Source organism: Nicotiana sylvestris, chromosome 9, assembly GCF_000393655.2.
Source record: "Nicotiana sylvestris chromosome 9, ASM39365v2, whole genome shotgun sequence".
Classification (NCBI taxonomy): domain Eukaryota; kingdom Viridiplantae; phylum Streptophyta; class Magnoliopsida; order Solanales; family Solanaceae; genus Nicotiana; species Nicotiana sylvestris.
The window spans coordinates 86,870,404-86,893,260 of record NC_091065.1 but is presented as its reverse complement, the minus strand read 5'-3'; the positions used below and the strand labels follow the sequence as shown (position 1 = coordinate 86,893,260).

Here is a 22,857-nt window from a genome sequence, read left to right as displayed (position 1 = left end):
TAGTATGCTTTCTGATTGTCTTATGCAAGAGAATATGGTCGTTTGCTTTGAGGATCAAGATTCTGGGAGGTGCTTGAAAGGGCATCCAAATGAAGATGAGAATTATATAACTAAGATGTACGTCAACTTACCTATTTCTTCCACATCTTTTGTGTTGAGTTGTCTTCTACATTATAGTCAACTGCTAATACTGCGGGATGTTTATTGTAGATTCTTGAGTGAAATCTCAAATACATGCCCTCATGTTTCAGGTGAAACCCTGTTGCAGCAAAGTGGCTGTCTTATTTGCGTCCTTTGGGTTCCCACTTCGTGATACATAATGAACTGTCTGGGAAAATAATTTATGTGCTGAAAATGTACTCTTTTTCCTACTTCCAGGGATTTAAGTTCACTGATTTAGTCTCAGTGACAGTCTCTCTTCTTTCCTCGGAATTGTTGAGAAACTAATTTCCATGAAGACAACATGGTCTTTGTTAGTTTGATAGTTAAGTAGTAGTAAATAACCCTAATCCCATATGTATTAGGAGTAGGACACGTATTATATATATATAGGGCTCATTGTATCATTGTGAATATTAATCAATAATATATTTTTCTCCCGTGCATTCTCACATAGTATCAGAGCAACCGTGAGAAATTTATCGCTGTGCATAAATTCCAGCGACTCCGGGAAGAGAAAACAGTCAACCGGAAGCCCTTTTTCCGGCAAAAACAGGTCTATCCGCAAGAATCATACTATCCGTCAGTGTTGTGCAAAAACCAACACCACGGGGAAGTAGATCAGAGCTCGGCGACCAACCCATTAAAAAATCTCCGGCAGAAAAGGCTGCACGCGCCCCCACGCGCCGCCGGAAGAATTTCTCCGGCGAAGTTCCGACGCCCACGCGCTAGCACGTGAGGCAGTTTCCGGTTAGAATTCGGTAAAATTCCTTCAGGGGGCAGTGTCTTCACCTTGCAAATCCGAGCATACCCATCCAATTCAAATCAAATTCAAACCACTTTTATATTTTTCCGGCGTGAACGGTGATTTTTCCGACGTGAACAGTAATTCCCAAAATATTTCTGCTTTTTCGGCGCAACATTATAATGGCATTCGTATCAGAAGCCTTTAACTCACAATCCGTTGGATCCAATTCATTAAATCCAATCCAGATTATATTGAGTTCCTTCAGTACAAAGCACATAAACACACATCTTCAAGATTAGCCTCAGTTGTTCCAACAGATAGTAACGTGACTTGTGTCTCCCAATCTTCAACTTTTGAGTCTTGGGTCATTGATTTAGGTGCATCTGATCATATTTCTGGTAACAAATCTCTTTTCACTAGTATTTCATATTCTCAATCTCTTCCAAAGTCACAATGGCCAATAGGTCTCAAGCTATGGCAACTGCAATAGGTCAAGCAAGTCCACTTTCTTCCTTACCTTTAGACTCGGTTCTTTATGTTCCTAGTAGTCCTTTTAATCTCATAGCCGTTAGTCGCTTAGCCAAATCACTTAAATCTGTTGTTTTATTTCTTGATGACCTTGTTTTTATACAGGAACACAGTACAGGGCGGATCATTGGTACCGGACGTAAATCAGATGGACTTTATTACCTTATCCTTGCAAAATCACATGGACTCGCATCTTGTCTTCCTCCAATAACTTGTCCCGTTACCGATTCACCAGATTTATTACATAAATGGTTAGGATATCCCAGTTTGTCAAAACTTCAGAAAATGGTACCTGGCTTATCTCACTTATCCACTCTAGAGTGTGAGTCATGTCAGCTCGGTAAGCATACCCGCTCCCATTTCCCGCGGCGTCTTGGTAATCGAGCAGAGTTACCTTTTACTTTAGTCCATTCAGATGTTTGGGGTCCTAGTCAGGTCAGATCTACCTTGGGATTCTGCTACTTTATCAGTTTCATTGATGATTATTCCAGGTGCACTTGGATATTTTTGATGAAAAATCGATGTGAGTTGTTTTCTATTTTCCATACCTTCCATGCTGAAATTCAAAATCAATTTGAGGTTTCTATCCGCACATTTCGTAGTGATAATGCCCTAGAGTATTTGTCTTCCCCATTTTAGCAGTTTATGAACTCACATGGGATTATTCATCAAACATCTTGTCCGTACACATCGCAACAAAATGGGGTAGCTGAAAGAAAGAATAGACATCTTATTGAAACTGCTCGTACCCTACTCATACAATCTCATGTTCCGCTGCGTTTTTGGGGGATGCAGTTCTTACATCTTGTTATCTTATTAATCGTATGCCATCTTCAGCTATCCAAAATCAAGTTCCATTCTCTGTCCTGTTTCCCCACTTACCTTTGTTCTCTCTTCCACCCTGTGTCTTTGGGAGTACGTGCTTTGTTCATGACCGCACTCCAGGAAAAGATTAGTTAGCTCCTCGTGCTTTTAATTGCATATTTCTGGGTTACTCGAGAACGCAAAAGGGTTATCGATGTTATTCTCCTGACCTTCAGCGATTTCTTATGTGTGCTGATGTTACCTTCTTTGCAACCCAATCATACTTCACAAGTCCAGTTAATCACTTAGATATTTCTGAGTTGCTACTAGTTCCTTCTTTTGGAGATTCAGTCCCTATCTCCTATTCATCTTCCTCCATAGCTCCACTACCTACAGTTCCAGTTGCAGCTCCACCACCTATAGCTCCAGTGGCACCATCGAGTCTAGTGCCACCACCTAGTCCAGTCCCACCAACTGTAGCTCCAGTGCCACCATCTAGTCCAGTTCAACCTTCTACAGCTCCACCACTCCTGACTTATCATCGTCGTCCGCGTCCAGCATCAAGCCCAGCTGATTCACATCCTGCACCTGACCCTGCTAATACTGCGGACTTGTCTCCTCTTAATCAACCGATTGCACTACGGAAAAGTATATGGTCCACACTTTGTCCTAATCCTCATTATGTTAATTTAAGTTATCATCGTCTGTCATCATCCCATTGTGCATTTGTGTCATCTTTGTCCTTTGTTTCCATCCCTAAGTCTACAGGTGAAGCACTGTCTCACCCCGGATGGCGACATGCTATGATTGATGAGATGTCTGCTTTACATACGAGTGAGACTTGGGAGCTTGTTCCTCTTCCTTCGGGTAAATCGACTGTTGGTTGTCGTTATGCAGTCAAAGTTGGTCCAGATGGCCAGGTTGATCGACTTAAGGCTCGTCTTGTTGCCAAAGGGTATACTCAGATATTTGGACTCGATTACAGTGATACTTTCTCTCTCGTGGCTAAAATTGCATCAGTCCGCCTTTTTCTCTCCATGGCTGCTGTTCGCCATTGGCCTCTCTATCAGTTGGACATTAAGAATTCTTTTCTTCACGGTGACCTTGAGTATGAGGTTTATATGGAGCAACCACCTGATTTTGTTGCTCAGGGGAAGTCTAGTGGCCTTGTATGTCGGTTGCGCCGGTCCCTCTATGGTCTAAAGTAGTCTCCTCGAGCCTGGTTTGGTAAGTTTAGCGCAGTTATTCAGGAGTTTGGCATGACTCGTAGTGAAGCTGATCACTCTGTATTTTATCGACATTCTGCTTCAAATCTCTGTATTTATCTGGTCGTTTATGTTGACGATATTGTTATTACTAGCAATGATCAGGATGGTATTAGTAAGTTGAACCAACATCTCTTTCAACACTTTCAGACTAAGGATCTGGGGAGATTAAAGTATTTTCTGGGTATTGAGGTTGCTCAGTCTAGCTCAGGTATTGTGATCTCACAACGAAAGTATGCCTTAGATATTCTTGAGGAGACGGGAATGATAGGTTGTAGACCTATTGACACTCCGATGGATCCGAATTCTAAACTTCTGCCAGGACAGGGAGAGCCTCTTAGCGATCCTGCAAGATATAGGCGGTTGGTTGGAAAATTAAATTACCTCACAATAACTAGACCAGACATTTTCTTTCCTGTGAGTGTTGTTAGTCAGTTTATGGATTCTCCCAGTGATAGTCATTGGGATGCAGTTGTCCGCATTCTTCGGTATATAAAATCAGCTCCAGGCAAAGGCTTATTGTTTGAGGATTGAGGCCATGAGCAGATCGTTGGATACTCGGATGCTGATTGGGCAGGATCACCTTCTGATAGACGTTCTACGTCTGGATATTGTCTTAGTAGGAGGAAATTTGGTGTCTTTGAAGAGCAAGAAACAGAATGTGATTGCTTGGTCTAGTGCAGAAGCAGAATATCGAGCAATGACTATGGCTACATGTGAGCTAATTTGGATCAAACAGTTGCTCAAGGAGTTGAAATTTGGTGAGATTATTCAGATGGGACTTCTGTGTGTTAATCAAGCTGCTCTTCATATTGCATCAAATCTAGTGTTCCATGAGAGAACTAAACACATCGAGATTGACTGTCACTTTGTTAGAGAAAAGATACTCTCGGGAGATATTGCTACAAAATTTGTGAAGTCGAATGATCAGCTTGCTGATATTTTTACCAAGTCCCTCACTGGTCCTCGTATTAGTTATATATGTAACAAGCTCGGTACATATGATTTATATGCACCAGCTTGAAGGGGAGTGTTAGTTTGATAGTTAAATAGTAGTAAATAACTCTAATCCCATATGTATTAGGAGTATGACATGTATTATATATATATAGGGCTCATTGTATATTGTGAATATTAATCAATAATATATTTTTCTCCCGTACATTCTCACAGTCTTATTTCCTCCTTCCAGGAGTTTCTTAATTCTCTGACATAAATATTTGCTCCTGTGAGAAAATAAATAAATAAAAGATATTTATTGATGATTTGATAATTTACTGAATACAAGATGTTCTATTTTATAGGTGTCAACACAACACGTATGATATTTATCGATGTGGGATGATACTCAACCTAAGAACTTAACTTTCCTAATGGCGCTTATAGTTCTAGCACAGGAACACCTCACTTCTAATATCTCCTTTCTGTATTTTCTTTGGTCTTAGTGACAGTTGATTGTACATAAAAGTATCTTGTTTCCTTGTAATGGTGGAGAAGTGTATGCACACAATTTACTCTTGTTTCCTACATTCAGGAATTTCTTATTCCACTAATTCAGAGATTTCCCTTGATTCAAGAAACTTCTGTAGTCTCAGTGAATTTTCACTGTGTGATGAAATTGAGAAGAAGAGAAGCTTCTTTGTATTTCAATGTATTTTACATCCTACTGATGCATGCCTTTATACAAAAGTTCTACAGCTATTCTAGGAAAGTAAATAAATGAAAATAATGAGAGAATATTCAGCTCTAATACAATTTTCCTACAATAAAACTATCCTACAATCTAGCTATTAATTACAGATTTGATTCTCTGATTTTTCTCCTATAATTAAGCTGGTCAACACTCCCACTCAAGTTGGTGCAAAGATGTCACACATGCCCAACTTGCAAACCAGTCTATGGAAAGTCCTTTTGTTGAGACCTTTGGTAAACACATAAGTTAGATGCTTTTCAGATGACACATGGAACAAACTCAAGACACCACTTGTAACTTTTTCTTTGATGAAATGTCGATCAATTTCAACATGCTTTGTTCGGTCATGCTGGACTGGATTATGAGCTATACTAATGGCAGTCTTGTTATCACAATACAAGGATAATTTTCCTTTTTCAGACAGTCTCAATTCCTCTAGTAGCTTTTCTAACCACAAAAGTTCACATACACCCTGAGCCATAGCTCTGTATTCTGCCTCTGCACTTGATCTAGCGACTACACTTTGCTTTTTGCTTCTCCAAGTAAATAAGTTTCCTCCTACGAGTGTACAATAATCGGATGTAGATCTTCTGTCATCTAGATATCCAGCCCAATCCGCATCTGTAAAAGCTTCTATTTGGAGGTGGCTATGTTTGGAGAACAACGGACCTTTTCTAGGAGCTGACTTCAAATACCGCAAAATGTGAAAGACAGCTTGCATATGAGGATCTCGGGGATCATGCATGAACTGACTCACCAGGTTGACTAAATATGCTATGTCATGTCTAGTGTGGGAGAGATAAATAAGTCTTCCAACTAGTCTTTGATATCTTTCCTTATCAACTGACTTTCCAGTTCCGTTTTGTAACTTGTGATTACGTTCAATGGGTAATTCTATCGGGTTGCAATCTGTCATACCCGTTTCTTTCAAGAGATCAAAAATATACTTCCTTTGAGAAATAAAGATTCCTCTTTTTGATCTAGCAACCTCAATTCCCAAGAAGTATATTTTGGATCCCAAGAAGTATATTTTGGATCTGTTGGATCTCTTTTTGATCTAGCAACCTCAATTCCCAAGAAGTACTGTAACTTCCCTAGATCTTTGATTTCAAATTCCTGTGCCAACAACTTCTTCAATCGGGTCATCTCCTCTTTATAATCTCCTGTCATTACTATGTCATCAACATAAATTATGAGAAGAGTGAGTTTATCCTTTTGATGTCTTATGAAGAGGGTGTGATCATCATTGCTTTGTTGGTAGCCGAAGGAGATCACTGCTTTGCAGAATCTGTCAAACCAAGCTCTAGGAGATTGCTTTAGTCCATACAAGGCTTTCTTCAATCTGCACACTTTTCCTTGACTTTGTTTGGTATCAAATCCAGGTGGGATCTCCATATACATCTCTTCTTCTAAGTCTCCATGAAGAAATGCGTTCTTCACATCAAACTGTTATAAGTCCCAATCAAGATTAGCTGCACAAGACAAAATGATTCTGATAGTGTTCATTTTGGCAACAGGGACAAATGTCTCTTGATAATCTATTCCATAAGTCTTAGTGGATCCCTTAGACACTAATCTTGCTTTGAATCTTTCAATTGAGCCATCAGCTTTGTGCTTCACAGTGAAGATCCATTTGCAGCTAACCGACTTTTTGTCTGGTGGTGAAGTGACAAGTTCCCAAGTTTTATTTTTTGATAAGACCTTCATTTTTTCAATCATAGCTTGGTTCCATTTAGGATCTCCAAAAGCTTCCCTCCAATTCTACCGAATAGACACAACAGAAATAGACAAGGCAAAGGCTCTATAAGAGGGAGACAAAGAATTATAGGAGACAAGATTAGATAAATGATGTTTGGTGGTACAAGATCTGACTCCTTTTCTGCGAGTTGTAGGTACATCTAACTCATTTGGAAATGTAGATAACTCACCAGTAGAAGAAGGTTCAGCTTCGGTAGATTGCATGATGACCTCGAGTAAGTTTTCAAATCAGGTCTATCCAAACGCCCAATAGCCTTCCCATGTATTCTGTCTTCAATTTTACTTTCCCCTGTGGTAATGGCAGTGGTTTCAACAATAGAACTCGCGAGATTCATCTCTTCCCTTTTATTCTCCCCCTGAAGAGGTGATGATGTAATACTAAAATAGGGCTCAGATTCTCGAAAGGTAACATCCATACTGACAAAGATTCTCCGAGAGGGAGGATGATAGCATTTGTACCCTTTCTGTGTTGGAGAATACCCAATAAAACACACTTAAGGGTTCTAGGATCAAGTTTCCCAGAGTTCCTAGTATGAACAAAGCAAACACACCCAAATACCTTCGGAGGAACAATATTATCATTTTTACCCTTTAATACTCCAGAGGAGTTTGAAAATTGAGGGTTTTTAGTGACATTCTATTAATGAGATAGGTAGCTACTAAAATGGTACCCCCTCCCCCCGTAAGGTTTTGGTAGATTCGTGGTAAACATAAGAGATCTTGCCACTTCTAACAAATGCCTATTTTTCCTTTCTACAACCCCATTTTGTGCACTAGTATAAGGACAAGTAGTTTGATGGATTATCCAATAAGGCTCCAAATAAGCACCAAAAATTTTATCCATGTGTTTTGTGCAATTATCAGTACGCAATATTTTTATCTTAGCCTCAACTTAGTGCAAATCATCTTATGAAATGAATGAAAGCAGGAGAAAACTTCCTTTTTGGCCTTTGACAAATACACCCAAGTCATTCTAGTGCAACAATCATTAAAAGTAACAAACTACCTGCTACCAGATGAAGAAACTGTTTGAGCAGGACCCCACACATCAGAATGAATAGTCGAAAATGGAGTTGTACTTTTATTATCACTCAAATAATAAGAGTTTCGAGTATGCCTGGCAAATTCACAAGCAATACAAAACAAAGATTCAAACTCAATTCTATAAAACAAACTAGGATATAACTTCTTTGAAGCAAAAAATGATGGTTGCCCCAACTCTCTATGCCACCGTATTATTTCTTGGTTGACATCCTTATTTCCTCCAAAAAAGGCCTGGCTAGAGTCTCGAATTCCATCAATCCAATATAAGTCATCATGCAATGTACCACTGCCAATCCTCTTCGTTGTTTGAAGATTCTGAAAAACATAATGATCAGGAAAGAACTCGACACTATAGTTTAGTTTTTTGGTGATTGCGCTAACAGATAACAGATTAACAGGAAACTCAGGGACATGGAGAACAGATGATAATGTAGTATCAGGTGTATAAACAACAGAACCTGTTCCAGAGGCAGGAGTTAGGGAGCCATTGGCTATTCTGACATAATCCCCTTTGGAACTGGGAGAGTAGTTTTTAAAGCCTTTAGAGGAGCCTGTCATGTGTCTATTCTCACCAGAATCAATAATCCAAGAATTAAGGCTAGCATTAAAGGCAATACCTGACTGCACGTAATTGGAAGTGGCAACATTAGAAGAGTCAAGTTTATTCAGGAGACAACGAAGATGTTGAACTTCATCCAAAGAAAAAGCTTCTCCAAAAGCAGTTTTCCCGGATGTCTCCACATTTTCTGCAAAATTAGCCTGAACCCTTGATGGACCTACACGTTTTCCTCCACGATCTCTAGTTGGTCTACCATGTAATTTCCAACATGTCTTCTTCGTATGCTTTGGCTTTCTATAGTAATCACAGTGCATGTGATCTTTATCAGAAGTGAACGCCTTTGGTTGTTCATGAGACACAACTAACCCGGACTTCTCCATTGGTGCTGAATAAAGCATTACTGGTCGTCGACTCACTTCCCGTTAAACATAAGAGTATGCATCCTCAAGAGAAGGAAAAGGAACTTTACCGAGAACTCGAACCCTGATCTGATCATATTCTTGGTTCAAACTGGCCAAAAAATCATACACCCTTTCCTTTTCAACCAATCATTGAAAGAGAACTGCATCATCAGTACACTTTGCTTGGAAATCCTGATAGTAGTCAATCTCCTGCCATAACTCGTTTAACTCGGAATAATAATCAGCAATAGTCAACTCACCTTGCTTAGTCGCATGAATTTTATTTCGAATTTAAAAAATCTGGGCATCATTTCCCTTGCGAGAATAAGTGCGCTTGGCTGAATTCCAGATTTTTTCAACAGTGTCAAGCAACAAATATTGCTTAGAAATTCGAGGGTGCATAGTATTCAAAAGCCAAGTCATAACAAGGGAATTATTAGAATCCCATTGACTATAAGTAGCATCAGTCACAACAGGTTGTTTCTTTTCTCCGGTAATATAACAAATCATCTTCCTGGATTTAATAAACAACAAACAAGCCCTTGACCAGGCAAGATACGAACCAGCACCCTCCAATTTTAACATACTAATACCATGTGAAATAGAATTATTGTTATCTACTGTTTTTGAGTCCCCCATATTTTTGAACAATCCGAAGCACAAAAAAGAAATTTCAGAATATAAATTCTAAAGAGAAGAACCTGGTAACCCAAAAACAACCTTTAGAATTTGAAAAAAAGGCTCCTGGAACTAACTGGTTACGCCGGACTTGTCTTCTGGTGTTCGGAAAAATCTGAAACTTGTTTGGGTAGGTCGTACAGTAGGTATAATCCTTCCAGTGATACCAGTTTTTGTACAGAACTGGTCGAGGGTGAAAAAAAGGCTTCGGACAGAAACTTTAGCAAGAAAACTATAAGAAAGAGGGAGAAAACTCAACCTATGGAACCCTAGTGTTGCAGAGGGAGAAAACTCACCTCAAAAGGGCAACAATGGCTTCTGATACCATGATGAAATTGAGAAGAAGAGAAGGCTTCTTTTTATTTCAATGTATTTTACATCCTACTAATACATGCCTTTATACAAAAGTTCTACATCTATTCTAGGAAAGTAAATAAATGAAAATTATGAGAATGCACGGGAGAAGAATTTACTATTAACAAGGATACAATGAGCCCTGTATATAATACATATTCTACTCCTACTATATATGAGACTAGGACTTATTTTACTCTTACTACATATGGGACTAGGACATATTTTACTCCTACTACATATGAGACTAAGACTATTTACACATAACTATCTAACAACCCCCCTAAAGCCGATGCATACAAATCATATATACCGAGCTTGTTACATATGTAACTAATATGAGGACCAATGAATGACTTTGTGAAAATATTTGCAAGCTGATCATTCGACATACATGGTCGCTAGACTCCCCTGAGCAACAAAACCAAGTGGTTGCTAATAAGCACAAGTTGGCTGCAAGGCCGCCAGAAAAATTACAAAATAGGTTCTAAAACACCACCAGAAAACAGAAACTTTTCTGGAAATTACTGTTCACAAATAAAAGTTGTCAAAATTTGATGTAATTTATATGGGTAGGCTCGGAATCACTGGACGAGTAAGTTGTCCTTAAGAAGTTTTGCCAGAAAGTGGCTGGAATGGCTCACACACGCCGGAAAAGTTATTGTAGCTTGTCGGAACCCTAGTTCTGGCGGCGCATGGAGGCGCGTGAGGGACTTTCTGCCGGAGCAATTGACTGGGGTTTTGTTGCCCGACTTTTCCGAATAAAGATGGTAGTATTGGTGTCCGCACAACACTTACCGATGAGGAGATAACGCAAATCAATCTTGAGTCGTCAACCGGAAAGACGCACAGTGACCGACTTTTCTATTTCGATGGAACTGGAATTTCTGGGGTTTGGTCGCACTAGGGTTTCGGATTTGGTGGTGGTACTGGTATATGCACAATACCACTGTTGCAATGATGAACCCCGAAAACAAGACAAAGTTGCCGGAAAATTGAACGACGACGAGATCTTTCTTTCCGAATGTCGCTAGAATGATGCACAACGATAATTTTCTCACTGAAGCTCTGATACCATGTGAGAATGCACGAGAGAAAAGTCTACTATTAACAATGATACAATGAGCCCTATATATAATACATATTCTACTCCTACTACATATGGGACTAGGACTTATTTTACTCCTACTACATATGGGACTAGGACTTATTTTACTCCTACTACATATGGGACTAGGACATATTTTACTTCTACTACATATGAGACTAGGACTATTTACATATAACTATCTAACAAAAATAATGAGAGAATATTCAGCTACAATACAATTTTCCTACAATCAAGCTATTAATTACAAATTTGATTCTCTGATTTTTATCCTATAATTAAGTTCGTCAACAATATCTAATATTTGTTTCCTCAGAATGTGAGGTTTGACAAGAAAAAGAAGGAAAAAGAGGCCAGGGTGGGGATGACGGAATTTGGGAAGGGAGAGGACAAAATGGGCTAAGAAGAAGAAAAAAAAAAGAGGATTCTTTTAGCCTGTCTTTTTGGATTGGAAAGAATGTTTCTCTACCTTGATTAAAGGTTAAAGTTGTATTTTTGAGTCATAAAAAAAAAAGAGGAAGCACGAATATTCCCAGCCTCTAACTAAAGTTTAGTCATTACTTAATAAAATATTTGTCCCATATTGGACATTGTGTCACGACCCTGGTTCGCCCTCCGTGAACCATCGTGACGGCACGTAGTCTCTACGACTAGGTAAGCCTAAATTGTGGAAGAAAACCAAAATTTGCGGAAGTAAACAATTCAAAACAGAAATAAAGCTGTAACATTGTTTAAATGTGCCACTCGGCATACACCATGTTTAACTCTCAATACGAAACATGAATCCAAGACCCGGAAACCCATGAATCACAAGCTAAGACAAATAATACACAGCTTTAACTCCGGAATGTCTAAATAATAACAGAAAAGTACAGAAGGGCTAAATACTAAAGGCAGGAATAGAAAGGGACTCCTTGGTCTGCGGACGCAGCAGATGTACCTCGGAGTCTCTAAAGCAGTCGCCTCCCTCAACGATAGTAGGCCTGATCAGCGGTACCTGGATCTGCACATGAAAAAATATGCGCAGAAGGGGCATGAGTACACCACAGCGGTACTCAGTAAGTGCCAAGCCTAACCTCGGTTGGGTAGTGACGAGGAAGGTCAAGGCCCTACTGAGATTAAATAAGATATAGGGGTTAACAGTGTGGAATAAAACAGTACAAATAAGTACAACAGCAAGAAATAACATAGGATTGAAAGAACAACAACAACTAGAACAGAGTCAGAATAAATCACGGAAGGGAAATACAGCTCAACACAGAGATAACAATTGAGCATCTTCCAGGATACCGTCCTGTAGTCCCAATCACAACTGTCCCGTGGATCTCCTGGGATACCGTCCCGTAGTCCATTATATATATGTCAGAAGGATCTCCTGGGATCCCGTCCCGTAGTCCAACTATTAGTGTGCGGGGGATCTATCGGGAATCTAACCCGCAGTCCCAAATGTAAATACCCAGTACTGGGGGAATCTACCGGGTGCATTCCCGTAGTTCTATATAACTGTGCAGGGGGATCTATCGGGAATCTAACCCGCAGTCCCAAATGTAAATACCCAGTACTGGGGGAATCTACCGGGTGCATTCCCGTAGTTCTATATAACTGTGCAGGGAGATCTATCGGGAATCTAACCCGCAATCCCAAGGTAAACAGACAAGGGGGAGCTACCGGAATCCCACATCCGTAGTCCCAAAATAAATACACGGCAGCAGCAGCAGGAAGATATACAAAAATGGTAATATTTCATATTAAGACAACAAGTGATTCTAGCCTAGCATGCTGCACAGAATTCAAGTAAGGCAGGTTGAACAAATAAAGCAATTAAGTCACTTAGACATGGTTTCCTAAGCTAACAACAGGCTTAATATTGCAAGTAATAGAAACAGGAAAAGAAACATGCTAGTAATTACTTAAAGAAAATTGGATTTCCAACACTTTGCACAAGTACGTACTCGTCACCTCACGTACAAGGCATTTCAATTACCAAATATATCAATCCTAAGGGGAAGGTCCCCCACACAAGGTTAGACAAGCCATTTACCTCAAACCGACTCAAAGTCAACCTGAAACCACGCTCTTGCTACGAGTACTCGACTCCAAATGGCCCAAATTCTATTTAATTCAATTTCATAATGTAAATAACACTTCAAGCAACTGATTCTACGATTAAATTCTAAGCTAATACGTGAAATTATGTAAAATGACCAAAACTCCCCTCGAGCCCACGTCTCGAAATCAGGTAAAATTTACATTTTCAGAAACCTCGTACTCTCACGAGTCTATACATAACAAGAACACTGAAATCAGAGTCCAAGTGACCCCTCAAATCCTCATTTAAAGGCCTCTTAAACTCAAACCGTAATTAACCATTTTTCCTAAATTTCTCCATACTAATTAGGTCTTTAATCACATAAAAACGAGTTATGAAGTCAAGGACGTTACCTCCAAGTGATTCCCCTTTGTTTTCCTAAAAAATCTCTCTCAAAAGCTTCAAACCCGGATGAAAATGGTGAAAGAATCCCTAAATTTCTCGAAGGCAACTATTTATATGTTCTGGCCAGTGATTTCCGCATCTGCGGCCCTGGGACCGCATCTGCGGAACAAATGTCGCATCTGCGACTTTCACTTAAGGGCCCAATTTTCGCATCTGCGGAACATTAACTACAGGAGTGGTTCCGCTTCTGCGAACCTTTAACCGCAGATGCGAAAATATTAGAAGACCAGCTGCTGCAGCAACTTCAACTCCAAAATTTCCTCCGTTAACCATCCGAATTCATCCCGAGGCCTCCGGGACCTCAACCAAAGGCACCAACAAGTCACAAACCACTATTCAAACTTGTACCAATCCTTAAAACACATAAAACAACATCGAAACCTCGAATTAACCATGGATTTAAGCCTAAGAACTCCAAATTTCTCAAAATACGCTTTCGATCAAAAAGTCTACCAAACCTCGTCCGAATGACCTGAAATTTTGCACACACGTCCCAAATGACACAACAGAACTACTGCAACTCTCGAAATTCCATTCCGAACCTCGGATCAAAATCTCACTATCGGACCGGAAACTTCAAAAATTCAACTTTCGGCATTTCAAACCTAAATTAGCTACAGACCTCCAAAACACACCCCAAACACGCTCCTAACCCCAAAATCACCCAACGGAGCTAACGGAATCATCAGATTTCCATTCCGAGGCCGTCTTCACACTGTTCCGACTACGGTAAACTTTCCAACGCTTAAACTCTCATTTAGGGACTAAGTGTCCCAAAAACTCTCTGAAACTTGAAACCGAACATCTCGGCAAATGAAAATAGCAGAAATAAACTTGGGAAAAGCAGTTAAAAGAGGATCAGGGCATTAATTCTTAAGACGACCGGCCGGGTCGTCACATCCTCCTACACTTAAACATTCGTTCATCCTCGAACGAGCATAAAGACATACCTGAAGTAGTGAAAAGATGAGGATAACGGTTGCGCATATCCTGCTCGGTCTCCCAGGTTGCCTCCTCGACCGGCTGACCCCGCCATTGGACCTTTACTGATGCAATGTTCTTTGACCTCAGCTTTCTAACCTGCCTGTCCAATATTGCCACTGGCTCTTCAATATAAGATAGATCCTTGTCCAACTGGACTGAACTGAAATCCAACACGTGCGACGGATCGCCGTGATACCTCCGGAGCATCGAGACATGAAATACCGGATGAACTCCTGCCAAGCTGGGAGGTAAGGCAAGCTCATAAGCAACCTCCCCAACACGCCTCAATATCTCAAAAGAGCCAATAAATCTCGGACTCAACATTCCTTTCTTCCCGAATCTCATGACGCCACCCGAAGCAGAACCCGCTCTCCAACCATATAGGAAACATCACGAACCTTCCGGTCCGCGTAACTCTTTTGTCTGGACTGGGCTGTACGGAGTCTATCCTGAATCACCTTAACCTTCTCCAAAGCATCCTGAACTAAGTCTGTGCCCAATAATCTAGCCTCACCCGGCTCATACCAGCCCACCGGGGATCTACACCGTCTACCATATAAAGCCTCATACGGTGCCATCTGAATGCTGGACTGATAGCTGTTGTTGTAAGCAAACTCCGCCAATGGCAAGAACTGATCCCAAAACCCTCCAAACTCAATCACACACGCTCAGAGCATATCCTGAAGAATCTGAATAGTGCGCTGGGACTGTCTGTCCGTCTGGGGGTGAAATGCTGTACTCAACTCCACCCGAGTACCCAACTCATGCTGAACGGCCCTCCAGAACCGTGATGTGAACTGAGTACCTCTGTCTGAAATGATGGACACTGGAATACCATGCAGACGAACAATCTCCCGGATATAAATCTCCGCCAACCGCTCCGAAGAATAAGTAGTGCCCACAGGAATGAAATGAGCGGACTTGGTCAGCCGATCTACAATCACCCAAATAGCATCGAACTTTCTCAAAGTCCGTGAGAGACCAACTACAAAGTCCATGGTGATCCGCTCCCACTTCCACTCCGGAATCTCTATCTGCTGAAGCAACCCACCCTGTCTCTGGTGCTCATACTTCACCTGCTGACAGTTGAGACACCGAGCTATGAATCTAACAATATCTTTCTTCATCCGCCTCCACCAATAGTGCTGTCTCAAAATCATGATACATCTTCGCGGCATCCGGATGGATGCAATACCGCAAACTATGGGCCTCCTCTAGAATCAACTCTCGAAGCTCATCAACATTGGTTACATAAATTCGACCCTGCATCCTCAATACCCCATCATCACCAATAATCACATCTCTGGCATCACCGTGCTGAACCTTGTCCTTGAGGACAAGCAAATGAGGGTCATCATACTGTCGCTCCCTGATACGGTCAAATAAGAAAGACCGAGAAACCACGCAAGCTAGAATCTGACTGGGCTCCGAAAGATCCAATCTCACAAACTGGCTGGCTAAGGCCTAAACATCTATCACCATAGGCCTCTCTGATGCTGGTAAATATGCCAAACTCCCAAACTCTCCGCCCGGCGACTCAAGGCATCAGCCACTACATTGGCCTTACCCGGGTGATACAAAATAGTGATGTCATAATCCTTCAGCAACTCTAACCACCTCCTTTGGCGCAAATTTAGATCCTTTTGCTTGAACAAATGCTGCAAGCTCCGATGGTCAGTATAAATCTCACAGGGAACCCCGTATAAGTAATGGCGCCAAATCTTCAGGGCATGAACAATGGCAGCTAACTCAAGGTCGTGAATAGGGTAGTTCTTCTCATGTATCTTCAACTGTCTAGACGCGTAGGCAATCACCCTACCGTCCTGCATCAACACCGCTCCGAGGCCAACCCTCGAGGAATCACAATAGACCGTATAAGACCCCGAACCTATAAGCAGTATCAAAATTGGGGCTGTGGTCAAAGCTGTCTTGAGCTTGTGAAAGCTCGCCTCACATTCCTCCGTCCACTAAAACGGAGCACCCTTCTGGGTCAACCTGGTCATAGGGGCTGCAATCGATGAAAACCCCTCCACAAAACGACGGTAGTAGCCAGCCAAACCAAGGAAACTGCGGATCTTGGTAGCTGAGGATGGTCTGGGCCAACTCTGCACGACCTCTACCTTTTTCGGATCCACCTGACCCTCTCGATACCACGTGGCCTAAGAATGCCACTGAATCCAACCAAAACTCACATTTCGAGCATTTAGCATATAACTTCTTCTCTCTCAGAGTCTGAAGCACAGTCCTCAGGTGCTGCTCATGATCTTCCTGACTCCGGGAATACACCAAAATATCATCAATAAAGACAATGATGAACGAGTTAAGATACGGCCGGAACACACTGTGCATCAAATGCATAAAGGTTGCTGGGGCATTGGTCAGCCCAAATGACATGACAAGGAACTCGTAATAACCATACCGAGTCCTGAAAGCAGTATTCGGGATATTTGGCTCCCGAATCTTCAACTGATGGTAACCTGAGCGCAAATCAATCTTAGAAAACACCCGTGCGCCCTGAAGCTGGTCAAACAGATCATCATTACGAGGCAAAGGATAACGGTTCTTCACTGTAGCCTTATTCAGCTGGCGATAATCAATACACATACGCATAGAACCATCATTTTTCTTCACAAACAAGACAGGAGCACCCCAAGGTGATACACTGGGCCTAATAAAACCCTTATCAAACAATTCCTGTAACTGATCCTTCTAACTCCTTCAACTCAGGAGGAGCCATACGATACGGAGGAATAGAAATGGGCTGAGTGCCCGACAAAAGATCGATGCCAAAATCAATATCTCTATCAGGCGGCATGCCTGGAAGATCAACTGGAAACACATCGGGAAAATCCCGTACTACTGGGACTGAATCAACTGAAAGGTATTAATACTGACATCTCTCACATAAGCTAAGTACGCGTCACACCCCTTCTCAACCATATGCTGAGCTTTAAGAAAAGAAATAACTCTACTGGAAGTGTGATCTAAAGTACCCATCCACTCAATACGCGGTACACCTGGCATAGCCAGCGTCACGGTTTTGGCGTGACAGTCAAGAATAACATAATGGGACGACAACCAATCCATGCCCAAGATAATGTCAAAATCTACCATGCTGAGCAACAATAAATCGGCTCTAGTCTCAAAACCACTAAGAGCAATCAAACACGACCGATAGATGCGGTCCACAACAAGAGAATCTCCCACAGGAGTAGAAACATAAACAGGGGAACTCAAAGAATCCCGAGATACACCCAAATGCGGAGCAAAATAAGAAGACACATAAGAGTAAGTAGATCCTGGATCGAATAGAACCGATGCATCTCTGTGGCAAACCAATATAATACCTGTGATGACAGAATCGGAGGCAACAACCTCGGTACGGGCAGGAAGGACATAGTATCTGGCCTGGCCTCCCCTCTAGGGCGACCTCTACCTCCCTGACCTCCACCTCTAGCTGGCTGAGCAGGTGGGGTAGCAATTAGAGCTGTAACCATAGCCTGAGAACTCTGCGGGGCACGCTGTGGCTGAGAAGTCTGTGGAGGTGCACCCCTCCCAAGTCTAGGGCAATCCCTCACCATATGACGTGTGTCACCACACTCAAAACAAGCTCTGGAAGGACGTGGTGGTTGTGACTGGCTCGAGCCAGGTCTGCTCTACTGACCTCTGAAAGCACCCCACGCAGGAGGCGCGCTAGAGACCGATGGTGCATAATAAGGCTCCTGAGGCCTAGGAGGAGCTGGAGCACTACTGGCTGCTCGAAGAGCTGAATGAACAGGGCGACTTATATAACCTCTACCATGGCGACCTGCAGCTGGGGTACGGGCACCAGAATAATGGCCCGACTCTCGAGACCTCTTGACCTCCCTCTCCTCTCTCCCTAGCATGCATACCCTCAATCCTCCTAGCAATGCTCACCACAACCTGATAAGAAATATTCATCTCCAACTCACGAGCCATGCTAAACCTGATGCTGGGAATAAGCCCCTCAATGAACCGGCGAACTCTCTCGCGGACAGTAGAAACCAAGGCTGGTGCGTGCCTAGCCAAACTGGTGTAACGGACAGCATACTCTGAGACAGTCATAGCACCCTGGTGCAAATGCTCAAACTCGGTGCGCCATGCGTCCCTGAGGCTCTGAGGAACATACTCGCTTAGGAACAGATCTGAAAACTGAGTCCAAGTCAGTGAAGCAGCCTCATCCGGACTGTCTAACTCATAGGTGCGCCACCACTCATAGGCTGCTCCTCGAAGCTGGAAGGTAGTGAAGGAAACCCCGCTCGATCCTAATATACCCATGGTACGGATAATGCGGTAGCTCTCATCTAGAAATCCCAGAGCATCCTCTGATGCTAGACCGCTGAATACAGGAGGCTTGTACCTCTTGAAAGCCTCAGCTGCTCCTCCTAGGAAGCCGCTACCCTGTCCTCGGGCTGAACTGGCACTACAGGCATTACATGAATAATCTCAGGGACCTGCTCAACATGCACTCGCTGCTCAGGGGTGCGGGCGACGGGAGTCTGTGCTCCTCCCCCGGCCTGAGATGTGGCTGCAGCAAGGGGAAACAATCCTGCCTGAGCCAAAGTGGTGTACATGCTCATGAACTGTGCCAAAGTCTCCTGAAGAGTTGGAGTAGTTGTAGCAGTAGGCGTGTCAGGTGTCTGGACTCCGGCTGGAACTGCTGGTGGTACCTCGGCGGCAGCTCGCGCAGGTGTTCTTGCTGCACCACATGCGCGTCCTCGGCCTCTACCCCGGCCCCGGCCTCTGACGGCTGCAGTAGGGGGCGAGGGTGCCTGATCATCTCGTGTAGCACGTGTCCTCACCATCTGTGAGAGAATAGAAGACAGAGGTTTAGAATTGTGATGTCAAAAATATCGCACGACAAGGAAATCGAATGAAGTAAAATTTTCCTAACAGTTACATAGCCTCTCGTAGATGCGAGACTCTAATAAACCAGCTTGTGATCCATGACTCCTATGAACCTAGAGCTCTGATACCAACTTGTCACGACCCTGATTCGCCCTCCGTGAACCATCGTGACGGCACCTAGTCTCTACGACTAGGTAAGCCTAAATTGCGGAAGAAAATCAAAATTTGCGAAAGTAAACAATTCAAAACTGAAATAAAGCAGTAGCAGTGTTTAAATGTGCCGCTCGGCATACACCATGTTTAACTCTCAATACCAAACATGAATCCAAGATCCGGAAACCCATGAATTACAAGCTATGACAAATAATACACAGCTCTAACTCCGGAATGTCTAAATAAGAACAGAAAAGTACAAGGGCTAAATACTAAAGGCAGGAATAGAAAGGGACTCCTTGGTCTGCGGACGCGGCAGATGTACCTCGGAGTCTCTAAAGCAGTCGCCTCCCTCAACGATAGTAGGCCTGATCAGCGGTACCTGGATCTGCACATGAAAAAACATGCACAGAAGGGGCATGAGTACACCACAGCGGTACTCAGTAAGTGTCAAGCCTAACCTCGGTTGGGTAGTGACGAGGAAGGTCAAGGCCCTACTGAGATTAAATAAGATATAGGGGTTAACAGTGTGGAATAAAACAGTATAAATAAGTACAACAACAAGAAATAACATAGGATTGAAAGAACAACAACAACTAGAACAGAGTCAGAATAAATCACCGAATGGAAATACAGCTCAACACAGAGATAACAATCGAGCATCTTCCAGGATACCGTCCTGTAGTCCCAATCACAACTGTCCCGTGGATCTCCCGGGATACCGTCCCGTAGTCCATTATATATATGTCAGAAGGATCTCCCGGGATCCCGTCTCGTAGTCCAACTATCAGTGTGCGAGGGATCTATCGGGAATCTAACCCGCAGTCCCAAATGTAAATACCCAGTACTGAGGGAATCTACCTGGTGCATTCCCGTAGTTCTATATAACTGTGCAGGGGGATCTATCGGGAATCTAACCCGCAGTCCCAAGGTAAACATACAAGGGGGAGCTACCGGAATCCCACATCCGTAGTCCCAAAATAAATACACAGCAGCAGCAGCAGGAAGATATTCAAAAATGGTAATATTTCATATTAAGACAACAAGTGATTCTAGCCTAGCAGCTGCACAGAATTCAAGTAAGGCAGGTTGAACAAATAAAACAATTAAGTCACTTAGGCATGCTTTCCTAAGCTAACAACATGCTTCATATTGCAAGTAATAGAAACAGGAAAAGAAACATGCTAGTAATTACTTAAAGAAAACTGGATTTCCAACAATTTGCACAAGTACGCACTCGTCACCTCACGTACAAGGCATTTTAATTACCAAATATATCAATCCTAAGGGAAGGTCCCCCACACAAGGTTAGACAAGTCACTTACCTCGAACCGGCTCAAAGTCAACCTGAAACCACGCTCTTGCCACGAGTACTCGACTCCAAATGGCCCAAATCTATTCAATTTAATTTGATAATGTAAATAACACTTCAAGCAACTGATTCTACGATTAAATTCAAAGCTAATACGTGAAATTATGTAAAATGACCAAAACTCCCCTCGGGCCCACATCTCGGAATCGGGTGAAATTTACATTTTCAGAAACCTCGTACTCTCACGAGTCTATACATAACAAGAACACTGAAATTGGAGTCCAAATGACCACTTAAATCCTCATTTAAAGGCCTCTTAAACTCAAGCACTAATTAACCATTTTTCCTAAATTTCTCCATACTAATTAGGTCTTTAATCACATAAAAACGAGTTATAAAGTCAAGGACATTACCTCCAAGTGATTCCCCTTTGTTTTCCTCAAAAATCTTTCTCAAAAGCTTCAAACCCGGATGAAAATGGTGAAAGAATCCCTAAATTTCGCGAAGGCAACTATTTATATGTTCTGGCCAGTGATTTCCACATCTGCGGCCCTGTGCGGTCCCGCTTCTGCGAAACAAATGTCGTATCTGCAACTTTCACTTAAGGGCCCAATTCTCGCATCTACGAAACATTAACCGCAGGAGCGGTTCCGATTCTGCGAACCTTTAATCGCATCTGCGGCGCCGCATCTGCGGTCCCCAAATCGCAGATGCGAAAATACCAGAAGACCAGCTGCTGCAGCAACTTCAATTCCAAAATTTCCTCCGTTAACCATCCGAATTCATCCCGAGGCCTCCGGGACCTCAACCAAAGGCACCAACAAGTCACAAACCACTATCCAAACTTGTACCAATCCTTAAAACACCTAAAACAACATCGAAACCTCGAATTAACCATGGATTTAAGCCTAAGAACTCCAAATTTCTCAAAATACGCTTTCGATCAAAAAGTCTGCCAAACCTCGTCCGAATGACCTGAAATTTTGTGCACACGTCCAAATGATACAACGGAACTACTGCAACTCTCGGAATTCCATTCCGACCCTCAGATCAAAATCTCACTATCGGACCGGAAACTTCAAAAATTCAACTTTCGGCATTTCAAGCCTAAATTAGCTATGGACCTCCAAAACACACTCCGAACACGCTCCTAACCCCAAAATCACCCAACGGAGCTAACGGAACTATCGGATTTCCAATCCGAGGCCATCTTCACACTGTTCCGACTACGGTCAACTTTCCAACACTTAAGCTCTCATTTAGGGACTAAGTGTCCCAAAAACTCTCTGAAACTTGAAACCGAACATCCTGGCAAATCAAAATAGCAGAAATTAATTTGGGGAAAGCAGTTAATAGGGGATCGGGGCGTTAATTCTTAAGACAACCGGCCAGATCGTCACACATTGACTCACACTAACGCGGATATTATGAGTTAATAATTTGGTAGATGGATAATAGTTGACACTTTTCTTGCCTATTCTGAGTAGCCTTACCAATTTTCAGGCGTATTATTGACTTTGGTAGCGCTGTGGATGATTTCACATTGAAGCACTTGTATGGGTCTATTGGGCCTTCAAGGTATCATATTTGCCGAATCTTTCTTTTCGGCTCTTTTTGCTTTTCACTGAATGACATCTAGGCACTCTGAACTTGTAGCGTACATTTACTTGTAAATCCTAGTCATAGAGTGGTGTTTTTTCTCTTGGGTGCGCCGTCTATAGTGTCATGTGACTATATGCCCGCCAACTAAAATCAAATATTGTCACCTGATATAGAATTTAGATTTCATTTCCAATCATGTTTGTATACCATCTGCATTATGCAGCTATTGACTGACGACACTACTGAGTTCTTTATATTATTGATGTTTATTTGCTCCCAGTAATCGATCATGGTGTGGTCGTCTTTGTAACCCTTGTCTATTATGTTGATATAAGATGAGGAGC

General features: G+C 42.3%; 1 protein-coding gene across 8 annotated transcripts in view; it reads left to right on the top strand.

Moving 5' to 3' along the window:
- Positions 1 to 22,857, top strand: part of LOC104242093 (uncharacterized) — a 61,138-nt gene that overhangs the window by 29,660 nt on the left and 8,621 nt on the right. For 4 of the 8 annotated variants that reach the window (XR_011402333.1, XM_070156399.1, XM_070156398.1 and 1 more), the window contains exons 13-14: positions 30 to 117; positions 22,415 to 22,489. The exons of 2 other annotated variants lie outside the window; for them this stretch is intronic. Coding sequence is in view for 5 of the 6 variants with exons in the window: in XM_070156399.1 (XP_070012500.1) it covers positions 30 to 117; positions 22,415 to 22,489 (163 nt within the window). In the remaining variant the exon portion in view is untranslated. Of the gene's footprint in view, positions 1 to 29; positions 118 to 251; positions 528 to 22,414; positions 22,490 to 22,857 lie in introns of those variants that run through there. 2 more of the 8 variants (XM_070156403.1, XM_070156400.1) reach the window with 2 other exon arrangements.